We start from the raw sequence: 13,827 nt of genomic DNA, 5'->3' as shown, positions 1-13,827 counted from the left end.
CGCCCAGCCTGGTTTTGCGCGCTCACAGCGTCGGGTGCAGAGCATAGGAGTCTACGGTTTCAGTGCGATGGTCTCTTTTATAGGACATGTTCATCGACGAATCCCTGACTTTTTACACATTTTTACTCAAGCAGTGTGAACTGGGCTTCGTAGTGCGATGCTGAAAAATCAAAGTCATTGCTTTCGAAACCCTCAACAGTGGTGAATTGCGCGGCACACTGCGACTCGGAGAAGATAGAGGAGACGCGTGGTGGTTTGTCCTACGGTTACAGGTATGTTTAAAAGACCATCTCAAAGTGTTACTATCGTCGTCATAGTGTACTTGTGTTGTGCTGTGTATTGGTTTTAGGTGAGTGAGAAAGTTAAGGTGTGAATGAATGTTGTGGCTTTTGAAGGTTATGAGATAAGTATGTTGTATGTAATGACATGTTAACTACATAGAGATCATATTAAAATACTAGAGGGGTTATAAACCCTCAAAGTTTCATAATGGGGCGAAAATGGCAGCCATCTTGGTTAGGGAGAAATTCCCCCAAAAGTCTAATTGGAATGAATGGCATAGGTGATGCATTTTCTGTTTTTACTTATGCAGGAACATAAAAGTGAGCCATGTGATGTATCATCAGTTGTGTAATGTAATTATAGTCAACCTAAAATATTGTCATGTAATTATAAATACAGGGTTGTTCCATGTCATTTCAGCAAGCCATGACACCCACCATCTCAGACAGTAAATGTATTATGTGAAAAATTGTGGTGGAAATGCCTTTATGCGGAGATATTGATATAATAACCATCATATCGAAGTAAACTTGGAGTCACGTTAAATTGGTGTGGTCCTCACTCTACAACTCGGGAAACCATGCAGCTAATTAGACTATGGATGAAATAAGTTATGAACTTCACAAGGTGGTGAAAGCTTTCATCTAGTTGTTAGAACTTGGTAATATCAGGATGTGGGATGAGACATAAAACTAACAAATTCGATTACTAATTTCTCTGAACAGGAGAAAAAAACATTACATAGGATGAAGAAACAATACTCCAAGCCGCAGCTCCATACTACTTGTCAGACACAGAGAACTGATACTATAATGTTGTTGGGGTATGATTGGTGGGGGGTCCGTATGTGGCTTTTGACCATTCCTTTGGATTCCTCATGTTTAACCCATTGTTAGAAAAAAAGTTGGGTCCAAATTAGATGTTGGGTATTGTATTTACAGTTGAAGTCGGAAGTTAAAGTCAAGAGTCATTAAAACTTGTTTTTCAACCACTCCACAAATTTCTTGTTAACAAACTATAGTTTTGGCAAGTCGGTTAGGACATCTACTTTGTTTACAGACAGATTATTGAACTTATAATTCACTGTATCACAATTCCAGTGGGTCAGAAGTTTACATACACTAAGTTGACTGTGCCTTTAAACAGCTTGGAATATTCCAGAAAATTATGTCATGGCTTTAGAAGCTTCTGATAATTGACATAATTTGAGTCACTTGGAGGTGTAGTTGTGGATGTCTTTCAAGGCCTCTTTGAAGGCCAGCATCCCGGAGTCGCCTCTTCACTGTTGACGTTGAGACTGGTGTTTTGCGGGTACTATTTAATGAAGCTGCCAGTTGAGGACTTGTGAGACGTTTGTTTCTCAAAACTAGACACTCTAATGTACTTGTCCTCATGCTCAGTTGTGCACCGGGGTGTCCCACTCTTCTTTCTATTCTGGTTAGGGCCAGTTTGTGCTGCTCTGTGAAGGGAGTAGTACACAGCATTGTACGAGATCTTCAGATTCTTGGCATATTCTCGCATGGAATAGCCATCATTTCCCAGTGCAAGAATAGACTGACGAGTTTCAGAAGAAAGTTTGTTGTTTCTGGCCATTTTGAGCCTGTAATTGAACCCACAAATGCTGATGCTCCAGATACTCAACTAGTCTAATGAAAGCCAGTTCTATTGCTTCTTTAATCCACACAACAGTTTTTAGCTGTGCTATCATAATTGCAAAACGGTTGTATCTCTCATGAGTAAAACAATATTGAAGATAAGCCTATATCCACAGGCAGGCTCATTAGAAAAGGGCAGAGGTATTGGGAGTTATATTAAAGGACCCTCCAGAGGAAGTTTCCACCGCTATTTAGATGTAATTTCCTGTCCTAGAGAGGAAATGCACTTTTAGGTTCCGCCCCCAAAGAATGGAGAAGGCTACTTGTACATATTCGCTAATTGGGTATGGGAATCTCCACGTGGAGTTGATAAACATCAACAAATAAGGGACTGACATCTGTCAGTGTTGCTAGCTAGCATGCTAACCTTAGCTAGCTGGAAACCACTGGCCTGTCTTATTATATTTATTTTATTTAACCTTTATTTAACTAGGTAAGTCAGTTAAGAACAAATTCTTATGTAACAAGGACGGCTTTTCAAAAGGCCTGCTGCGGGGACGGGAGCTGGGATAAACAATATAGGACAAAACATACATCATGACAACACACATAAAGAGGGACCTAAGACAACAACATAGCATGGCAGCAACATGTGACAGCACAGCATGGTGGCAGCACAAAACATGGTACAAACATTATTGGGCACAGACAAAGGCAAGAAGGTAGAGAGAACAATACTATATGCTAAGCAGCCACAACTGTCAGTAAGAGTATCCATGATTGACTCTTTGAATGAAGAGATTGAGATAACTATCCAGTTTGAATGTTTTTTTGCAGCTCGTTCCAGTCGCTAACTGCAGCGAACTGAAAAGAGGAGCAACCCAGGGATGACCAGTTTACGGAGGGGTATAGAGTGCAGTGATGTGTCCTATAAGGAGCATTGGTGGCAAATCTGATGGCCGAATGGTAAAGTACATCTAGCCGCTTGAGAGCACCCTTACCTGTCGATCTATAAATTACGTCTCCGTAATCTAGCATGTGTAGGATGGTCATCTGAAGCAGGGTTTGTTTGGCAACTGGGGTGAAAGAGGAGTGATTACGATAGAGGAAACCAAGTCTAGATTTAACCTTAGCCTGCAGCTTTGATATGTGCTGAGAGAAGGACAGTGTACCGTCTAGCCATACTCCCATACTCCTAAGAAAGCTTTGTTGTAGAGAGTTTAACACAACATCCGGGGAGGGGCCAGCTGAGTATAAGACTGTATCATGTGCATATAAATGGATGAGAGAGCTTCCTACTGCCTGAGCTATGTTGATGAAAAATTGGTGTCCCTTGGTGACAGGCACTGACTGAGACAGCAGATATTCTGACTTTATACACTGCCTTCTTTGAGAGAGGTAGTTAACAAACCAGGCTGAAGACCCCTCAGAGACACCAATACTCCTTAGCCGGCCCACAAGAATGGAACGGTCTACCGTATCAAAAGCTTTTGCCAAGTCCATAAAAATAGCAGCACACACAACATTGCTTAGAATCAAGGGCTGATTTTTGCCAAGTTTTTCCAACACTTTTGATAAACAGGGCAAAATAGAAATTGGCCTATAACTGTTAGGATCAGCTTGATCTCCCCCTTTAATTAAAGGATGCGATGTGAACCTCCCCAGATAGGAGAGACTGGCTTGGCGATGATAGGGCCTGCAACCTTGAAGGATCTAAACCATCTGACCCAGATGTTTTTTGGGGGTCAAGTTTAAGAAGCTCCTTTAGGACCTCAGACTCAGTGACTGCCTGCAGGGAGAAACTTTGTAGCAGGGCAGGGGGGAAAGAGGGAGGAGCATCGGGGCTAGTCACATTAGAAGTGGTGGGAGATGAGGAAATGTTGGACAGGTAATGAGTCAAATAGGAATCTTGACTTAATGAAGTGGTGATTTTAAAAAGCTCAGCAATGTGCTCCTTTTTAGTAACAACCACATCATCAACATTAAGGAACATGGGCAGATGTGAGGAGGAGGGTTTATTCTCCAGGTCTTTACCTGTTTTCCATAACTTCTTGGGGTTAGACCCAGAGAGAGAACTGCTCTTTTAAGTTACTAACTTTGGCCTTCCAGATAGCCTGAGTGCACTTATTTCTCACTTGCCCGAAAGCGAGCCAGTCGGAGTATGCGTGTGCCAAGCCTTTCACCAAATGGAAGTCTTGAGGTGGAGTAACTCTGCCAGCATCTTTAACTTCGTTATTTCCAAAGTTTTGGTATCTTCCATAAATTGTGGCCGCGAATCCGCCATCGAAATAGTTTGAGAGAATAAGATAAAGCTCCGGTAATAGATGATGACTACTGATATGCGATTTTCTACATGTTAATGGACATTGTGCAACCTTCGGCTGCAGTACAGCAAAGCCAAGTCAGCCCGTGCTCATGGTTCTCACCGGGAAGTGAAATGAGGGTGTAGCAAACGAATCAAAAGCAGTGGAGCGTGTAGTGAAGCAAAACTTGGGGCGATGGGGGGGCTACCATATTACGTCATTTTAGAATTTATAAAAATGGTCATATATTTTTTAATACAGACTATCAAAATAGTTTTGAAAATTGACATCCAATGGATTATGATAATTTTCAGGTAGAAGAAAGTGGAGGTGCTGAAACACACGTTTGCACCCCATATTTGAATTTGCTCCATGACTCAGGCAGCCAAGTAGACACAAGGCTGTTTGGCTCATCTCAGTCACGAAGAGGTATACAGCAGGTTCTGATGAATAAACATGGTGGGTGGTTTAAATCCTAATAAAACCCAGCCATGAAACGAAACATAGGCTGAATAGAGTTTGTCATATCATAGGAACAGACACTGCATTTCTTATTTCTTATTGTCGAGAAGCAACCTGCAAGTAAGCATTTCATTGGACTGTGTATACCATGTGTATCCCGTACATATGACTAATACAACTTAACTTGATAGGAAAAGACACCACATTCTCACAGATTTGCGTGAAGTGGGCAGTTCGGATTTGTCACTTCAAGCCCAAATACTGTATATTATACTTTGACTAAAACGAGGTCTTATTGACTGAAATCGCTGTGCTGTATCATGGGTAAGCTCTGGCCATCGTCTTTCTGCTCGAAAAAGTGTATTTCTACAGGTGTGGGTGTTTAAACGTTACTACCAGCACCAAACCTATGTCAGCTAAGCTTAAACAATTCCTCTCACATACCTAACTGATTCAATTTGAACAACATGCAAATAGGCTTCCTTTGTTGAATTGCTTTTCTCAATGGTAAGAAACTGTGTGTAAAATAAATGAATTTCAGTTTATTTTCGTCTACTGCAGCTGCCTGTATTTCTGGACAGAGTATAGTCTATGACCTTTATACTATATTTCTAATCCTCATTGTGTGTGTCTGGAATGGGACAAAGAATGATTTATACAGCTATTAAATTCATCATGAGATGAAACATAACGAATCCCACTGTAGTAGATGTAAATCAGATTATAGAATCGTGTGATTCTCCTCCCTGAGAGGAATAGCATTAATCAGGTTTTTAAGCCCATAAACACAATCACCTCTGTACTGTATACGGTATTGTGTTCATAGTTTCATTTCCTCTTCCGGCTACCTCATCAGTCGAGAAGAGGAGCAGCTCACAACCGGCAGGTTACCATAGCAACCCCAGGCCTCCACTGCGTCTAACTTTATGACCGCATTCCAGAGCTCCGAATGAGAGTGCAAAACTTTCCCCTCAACAGCCAGATGGAAACATACACTAGGGAGCGCCTCTATCAAAACCCATGGAGATGTTGTTGACGAATACAGTACTGTGAGCTCAGCTGTCTGGGTGGGGGCTGCTCAGTGACCCCAGAGACACTGAACAACATAACAGTATGAGGTGAAACAACAGTCATTTCTCTCTTCCCAGCGGCTCCCTGAGATATATTACACCACATCTCTTAAAGCCTTTGGCCTACTTGCATACAGCACAGCACTGTAGAAAATGCATTAGGTTAACATGTGATTGTGCCTAATATGGAGCTTCAGAGGATCGTGTCATGAAATTCTTCTCTTAGAGATAATGTGTGGGCATCAATTCCTCACTCCAGCCCATGAATTGTAATACAGGTTTCATAAACGGCATGCAGAATTGCGTAGGCTGCCCTAGATTTCCTGGAGTACCATTTAGGCCAGAGTCGTCAAAGCCAGATCAGAGCTGTTTCTGTCTCTAGGCAGCAGAAATGGAGAGCTTCCTTCAAGTGGTGAACAAGATGTCTTGTAGCTACCGCTACTGTGCATGGATGATGGTTTTACTATGACCAGTCTGGTATGACTGACAGATAAGCAGGGGAAAGATAATATCCCAAATGACAGACTATTCCCCATATAGCGCACTACTTTTTGATCAGGACTCATAGGGCTCTGGTCAAAGGAAATGCACTATGTAGGGCATAGTGTGCCATTTGGGATATTACCAATGCCTCACATTTGATATGGGTTAAGTTAACGTGGCAAAAATAATCTGTCCTCATTAAATTGAAATGCAATGCCATGTTATCGATATCCTAAATGAATGGATGTACCTTGTCATGCAGCCATAAGGCGGTGCAGAGTGTCTGCTATACAGCAATGTCCTGCACAGGATGTCCTTATCTGAGAAGAAACATTCTCCATTCTGAACAATCAAGGTTGGGCATGTTGCATTTTATAATGGAATAAATGCAATGCAGTGAAAATATTACTGGACAAACAAAGTTGGACCAAACATTCTGATGGTTGACAGATTGCCAGACTATACTGAATGGCAAAAACATTCTGTACATACAAACTAGTGTGTTACTTTGTTCATCTTCAAAGTAATGTAGCCTATCCCTGGAGAAACTCAGGACACATTTGGGACTTCAGATAAATCGTTGCTTGTTTTTTGTGTCGTCATGCTATCCTCTCAAATATTTGTTGTATTAATGTTTGATAGGATATCCTATAGATAGGCTTCATCTGCCATTGGAGAGAGGTGAGAGTACAGTAGAATATAGTAGATCTGTGCATGTGGAGTGGGTCTGGTTTGCCCAGTGTCTCTGGCTGGTCACATTGTGCTGAGTCAGAGGGTGTGTGGAACTCTGTCAGCAGTGAACACCACTCTGTGGCTACGGGCCAATGGGCTGCCTCCCTCTGCCTGCTCTCTTGGGGAAATTGCTACCCTGTACTGTAATGGCTGGCCTGATGTATCTATCTACTACTCCTTACAAACATCTCTATGGTCATCATTACAGCTTCTGATTGGAGAAGAGAAAACTCCTGCTTTACTACCTCGGTATTGATTGGCTGGGGAGTTTTAGTGCTGAGGTGTACAACTGATGTACTTTGTGTGCACAATGCACATACTGTAGCACTCCAGGACCAGGGTTGGTTGGTTACCACTGCACTGTGTTTGCCCAATATCTAAGATGGGAGTTCAGATCCCAGCACTGCCTTTCATGAGGCCTAGTTATGGAAAGATTAGAAGGCTGTGTTATGTTTGTTTCGCTCTGTCAGAGCATTCCTTTTATTTGTTGACAGGCTATAAAGCGCTGTATTAGGGATGATGGCTCAGAGTCCTTGACACCAGACCTATGTCCTCATGGGGACTGTCACAACACTCCCATGCTGGTGGGGTTGGTTTCTGCCTCTCAGGATGGTGCCAAACATAGTCATAGACACATGTTGGCGGAAGGAGAGTCCCAAAGCTCCCATGTAGTGCTCCTCCTAGACCTGTTTTAATAGTTTTGAAAATGGGTGTTCTCTAACTGTAATGTTTAAGAGGTCAGTATGTACTTTTTGTTATCCCTTCTGGGGTCTCTTCCCAACAACACTCACCATGAAGGGTTCGTTTCTGCCTCTCAGGACCACTCCAAACCCAGCCACACATTCATGTCCCAGTACTTCACCTGCAGTATGGATGTATTCCAGATTGTTTTAAAAATAAATGTTTAAAAATGCCTGTTTTGAATGAAACAATTTGACGAAGTGTGTATTTACTTGTTCACTGAATGCCTGTCTTACTATAGACACATTAACCATTCATCTTTTAAAAGGCGTGAAATTATTCTGAACAACGCAAGCTGCAGCTAAGAGTGGGTTAATGTCTGGCAGCTTCCCAGCTAAGGTTGACTCTCCTCTCCCCCTCTCTCCTCCATCTCTCTCTCTCCTCCATCTCGTCAGTCGACTGCTTCAGTAAGGCAGTATGATGGAGGCTGGCTGTGGGGTTGCCGCGGTGATCGGGAATGCTGGCTCAGGACATCAGGGAGAACCAGGAAGTGGTGACGTCCTTGAGGGGTGAGTTACTCTCTCACACTCACGCTGCACTGTACCGTACTGCTGCTATGTCAGCTGACCAGGACTCTGCAGATATCACACCCAGAAATGTAAAGGAGACGTATACAGGATCAGTTGAGGATGTGTGTGTGCTCTTACAGGCATGTGTGTGTATTATGTGTACGTGAGAGATTGACGGGGAGGAAGCGTGATGGAAAGAGAGGAATTCTAAAAGACATTAGTGATGGCTACATTATATCGATGACAGACAAATGATCTCTTCTCTATCTACTGTAAGTATGCTGGAAAACAACCAGGCCTTGATAGGATGCCTCTCATTTAATCACAGCTCTCCAGCAGATGAGATGAGCTCATTCGATCAGTGCCAGTGTTCTTGTCCTTTTTAGCAGATCTCAGGAGCAGTGGTCTATGAGACTGTATCACTGCATCACTCAGTCTGTGTCTGAGCCCTGGAAGGAAGGACAAATCGAAGGCATCCACACTTCTTCATTGTCCCTGAGAAAAGTTGGTCTGAAAGGACTTTTCTCCCTCTGCCTAGCACACTGACTCAGATTTCAGCTGCAGGTTTTGTGAGGCGCTCCCTTGTGGGCGGATTGCATTCGTGACTTACTCAAAGGAAAGGCTTTGCTTACCCGAACATACACAAAAGCCATTATAGCTTTGTTTTGGTCCTACCAAGTGTGAGATGCTTCTTTTGTCAGGCTAAGTATGTTCTTTCTCCATGATGTGTTTACTGTATGTAGGCTAGGCTATACTCCTCTCTGGAGCTTTCTGTACCGGTCAGGAGCCATTTGAGACCGTGTGCAGTTATGTGCTATCACCAGAGTAACACGGATGTAAATACCACAGGGTACATTATGTTTTCTGGGCCACTGGTGCAGTGTCATGATTTGAGCACCAGAAACATGATGTAAATATATTGGTCTCTCACTGGCTCCCTCTGGTGGCTTCTATGGAATGTTTCTATTTTAATTTCAAGTATTTCAAATGTAATGTATTTATGGATTCAGATTCTTCATCTTTCTCTCCCTGTTTATCTCTGTCCTTCCCTCCCTCTCCCTGTGTAGGGCCATGTGTATTACACCAGATAAAGAAGAGACCCAGCCTGATCCACACAAGAGCACTACTCCAACAGAGAAATCTCCAAAAGAGAGCACAACTGACATGGTACACTGTCTATAATCACTAGTTGAGGTCTGATACAAGCACTCTATAACCTTGGAATAGCAGTCTCTGAACTCTACTACAATGTAGTCTTATATATATATGCTGCTAGTATGGGTTTCTTTTAAGTATTATTGAACAAGCAAATGTAAAGTACTGACTGTCTTGTAATTGGTTTACATGTCAGGAATGTTGAGTATTGTATGTGTTGATTGGCAGATATTGTGTGTTGTTGATTGGCAGGTACAGAGTGATGAGGTCACAGAGCTTCCTGTTGAGCCTGAGCCCACCCTGCGTTCCTGCGTCAGCACAGCCAGCATGAAGGTCAAAAACATGAAGAAGTAGGTGCTCCCGTCCCCACGGAAACTGTCTATTATGGGCTGTAAAATGGGCCTCTAAACCAGGGCAGTAAAATAAAGTGCAGTAAAAGGATGGGCTGGGGCCTGGCAGAGACTGACTGGTCAACTTGCTGTCTCTGCTGTCTCACTCTCACACTACCATCTCCCCCTTCTCTCTTTCCCTGCCCTCTTCCTCTGCTCTCCTTCTCTCTTTCTCTCTGCTCTCTCTCTCATGCTCACTCTCTCCTCACTCCCTCTTAGCTCTTTCTGCCTCAGTGTAACAGCCAGTAGAATACTGATGAGGTGATGCTGTTGTATTTCAGGCTGACGTTCCCCAGAGGTCATTTTCCCAGGCTGGCTGAATGTGCCCACTTCCACTATGAGACCGTTGACTTTGGCACTGTGCAGGTGAGGCCCGGCCCGGAACTGAACACACATACATTCTATGGAGAACAGAAGTCATTTGTTGCTGGTATTTTGGTAATTGTGTCTTTGACTCAATTTCATATGTAGCTCAGTAGATATCATGGTGAATTGTTCCACAAAATACCTCATTCCCTTAATGGAAGAGAGCAGTCTGTCCTAATTATTTTAGATCATCCTGTCCCCGCCCGACCCACATTCCACTCTCCAATTTCCCATATTGAAAAAATACAGATGGAATATAAATAATCTCATTCATTATGTACTTAAAGTGATACTTCGGGATACCCATAGACTTCCAGTCATTGCATTAACGTTAGTTAGCATTGGCTCACGAAATTAAATCTAACTTCCTACATAATGGACATGGCAACATAAAAATGGTATCCATTAGTTAATCTATCTCTGGGGAATTAGATAAAGGGCCTCATTGCCAAAATCCCGAAGTATCCCTTTAATTTAAATATAAAATTGGATATGTGATAAGGCAATAGCAACATGAAATCCAATATATCAGTATATTTAAAATGTTGTTCATGAATATTTAATCCAGTGTGTGCATTAATCCACTAAGTAGCATTCATTCCTGTCTGATCAGCTCAGGTTAAACCTGCAATCCTCAGCACTTGTTGGATGAAGCTGATGGTATCAGCCAGAGAAATAGTCTGATTTTTCTGGGTACACAGCATTACTGTAGGAGCATCCACAGGCATCAGTACCATTGTAGTTGAGAGAGTGAACTGTAGCATCTTTCAGATTCCAGGAGGTGGCAGGAGAGAGCAGTTATGTGCAGGGAGTTATGTTTAATACTGTAGAATGTAACAGAACATTTAACTGTATAAGATTTTGTTTTGTTTGCTTACCTTGCACCTGTGATATCAACCCATAGCCTCATCAGGTGGTCATTTAGGATGGCCCTATTGGTCATTTTTGATGACACTTTAACTATAGATTCATTGCTATTAGTCAGCACAGATTCCAGAGGGTTGAGAGTGAGAATTTGTTTTGCCTGTGGTGATAATTTGAATCAGTCAGGCGGAAGCGGCTGCTCACTCATTTGTGAAAGTGGCTGTTCCTTGCCTGGATAATTCCTGTGTAATTCTGTGGGCTTGACAGCAGAGAGCAGTAGTCATCTACTCTTTTGCACACTGATGCTTTTACCAGTTTCTAAACCCAGAGGCCCAACATCGTGAGACTTCCGGGAACGCTTGCGAAGCAGACAAACCAGACCGGGGTTTGAGAAGTCAATGAGAGAAGTGAAAAATTCTTCCCTTGGAGAAGCATTTTTTGCATATCGTCATACTAAACCATCTTTGCTTTTACCGTTGAGAGCGCCTCACTGAAGCGCCATGTTCGTAGGGTGGTATAACATGACCTATTACATGTATGTGTGTGAGCTGATGCAAGCTCAAACACTGTGCATTGTAACTATAGAATAGCTGACCTACTGTAGCTGTGGCAACTGTGATACATTAGATGTGTGGCTGGAGCGTAGCTACTGAACAGAAGTGTCTGTCTGTGACCTTGAGATCTTCCTACAGGGGAAGATGAGCTGAGCTAGGAGAGAAATATCACTCTAGCGAGAGACCAGCAATGCCTCACTCTGACACTTAGACTTCACACGCTTAACTGTTTTCTTAAAGGCCCAGTGCAGTCAAAAGCTCTGTTTTCTGGTGTTTTATATATATTTCCACACTATGAGTGTCACGTTCTGACCATAGTTCTTTTGTGTTTTCCTTGTTTTAGTGTTGGTCAGGACGTGAGCTGGGTGTGCATTCTATGTTGTGTGTCTGGTTTGTCTATTTCTATGTTTGGCCTGATATGGTTCTCAATCAGAGGCAGGTGTTAGTCATTGTCTCTTTTATTTTATTTTATTTTATTTATTTAACCTTTATTTAACCAGGTAGGCAAGTTGAGAACAAGTTCTCATTTACAATTGCGACCTGGCCAAGATAAAGCAAAGCAGTTCAACAGATACAACGACACAGAGTTACACATGGAGTAAAACAAACATACAGTCAATAATACAGTATAAACAAGTCTATATACAATGTGAGCAAATGAGGTGAGAAGGGAGGTTAAGGCAAAAAAGGCCATGGTGGCAAAGTAAATACAATATAGCAAGTAAAACACTGGAATGGTAGTTTTGCAATGGAAGAATGTGCAAAGTAGAAATAAAAATAATGGGGTGCAAAGGAGCAAAATAAATAAATTAATTAAATACAGTTGGGAAAGAGGTAGTTGTTTGGGCTAAAATTATAGGTGGGCTATGTACAGGTGCAGTAATCTGTGAGCTGCTCTGACAGTTGGTGCTTAAAGCTAGTGAGGGAGATAAGTGTTTCCAGTTTCAGAGATTTTTGTAGTTCGTTCCAGTCATTGGCAGCAGAGAACTGGAAGGAGAGGCGGCCAAAGAAATAATTGGTTTTGGGGGTGACTAGAGAGATATACCTGCTGCTGATATACCTATCTCTGATTGGGAACCATATTTAGGTAGCCTGTTTTGTGTTAGGTTTTGTGGGTTGTTGTTTCCTGTCTTTATGTTTTCTGCACCAGATAGGGCTGTTTCGGTTTTCACGGTTATTATTTTGTATCCTGTTCATGTTTGAGTTACCTTATTAAATTACTATGAACTATAACCACGCTGCGTTTTGGTCCGCCTCTCCTTCCCAGGAAGAAAGCCGTTACAATGAGGTTGGAATAATACTGTAAAAAAAAAAAAACAATGATAATTCCCTTTTAGTGTAACAGCTGTTTGAAAAGACTGCCTGAAATTTCAGTCTGTTTTGGTGGGATGGAGTTTTGGCCTTTCCAGGGTGACATCACCATGTGGTTAATTAGTTAATTGGTTTGGAACTCTTTCTTATTGGGCTATTTGCCAATAACAGATAGTTTTCAGTGTTCCCATCTTCACTCAGACCACTTCCAGACAGTCCTAGCTAAATTCTTCCTTGAGAATTTGCTCTTTGCTAAGAAGCAAATTTAGTTTATTTTTGATGATTTTAATTAAGGTACTTAATTGCAGTTGAGTCACTAAACCTTGAGTCCAAGTCGAGTCACCAGTCCCCTGTCCTTGAGTCCGAGTCTAGTCACCAGTCCCTATGGCTGAGTCCCAGTGCTCGAGTCCTGGTCCAAGTGCTCAAGTCTGAGTTGAACAAAAAATACTACATTAATATTGGTTTATGTGCACATAGAAAAAAATATATAGCTTTTGAAAGCCAAATTAATGAGTTTTTTTGACATATTTGGTATTTTAGTTACTGTTGTTTTTCTGCTCGCTTCTATTGGTGGCTTGACGCCCGTCTGTTGCTCTATTGATTTGGCTCGTATTTAGTAGAAGAAATCTGCCCAACAACAGCTAGTGGCAGGCTGGTGGAAAGATTTTCATGGGATTGTTGAAGTAGAGCAAAGATTTTCCTCCTGTTGCACAATGGTCATAATTGCCTGCAATATACTATAGCCTATGAAACAAATAGTCCTTCATATAGTCTCACACACATTTTATTGTATATAATGTTCAATAGTTATGTCAAATCAGTAATGTTTTAAAGGGATGAATGGTCTCTTGACGGAATTGGCTATGGCTCCTGTCAGATTGACCAGATTATTATTTGCAACTTTTTTTGTAATCGGGCACTAATATTTATGTATGTTGTGTTATTCCAAAGTGAAAACTAAAGGGAGACTGGTGACAGTGGGAGGGTAGAGTGAGATGACAAATTCAAATA

The 13,827-nt window shown here is 42.0% G+C and overlaps 1 protein-coding gene across 3 annotated transcripts in view; it reads left to right on the top strand.

Moving 5' to 3' along the window:
* Nucleotides 1-13,827, top strand: part of arhgap32a (Rho GTPase activating protein 32a) — a 28,957-nt gene continuing 15,130 nt past the window's right edge. For all 3 annotated transcript variants that reach the window (XM_020503282.2, XM_031790894.1, XM_031790895.1), the window contains exons 1-5: nucleotides 1-272; nucleotides 8,064-8,177; nucleotides 9,245-9,344; nucleotides 9,585-9,682; nucleotides 10,003-10,087. In XM_020503282.2, coding sequence (XP_020358871.1) covers nucleotides 8,086-8,177; nucleotides 9,245-9,344; nucleotides 9,585-9,682; nucleotides 10,003-10,087 — 375 coding nt within the window. In that variant the 5' untranslated portion in view covers nucleotides 1-272; nucleotides 8,064-8,085. The remainder of the gene's footprint in view (nucleotides 273-8,063; nucleotides 8,178-9,244; nucleotides 9,345-9,584; nucleotides 9,683-10,002; nucleotides 10,088-13,827) is intronic.

This window comes from Oncorhynchus kisutch, linkage group LG15, assembly GCF_002021735.2.
Source record: "Oncorhynchus kisutch isolate 150728-3 linkage group LG15, Okis_V2, whole genome shotgun sequence".
In the NCBI taxonomy this organism is placed as follows: domain Eukaryota; kingdom Metazoa; phylum Chordata; class Actinopteri; order Salmoniformes; family Salmonidae; genus Oncorhynchus; species Oncorhynchus kisutch.
Note: the sequence above shows the minus strand (reverse complement) of the source record. Positions and strands in the feature narration are given on the sequence as shown.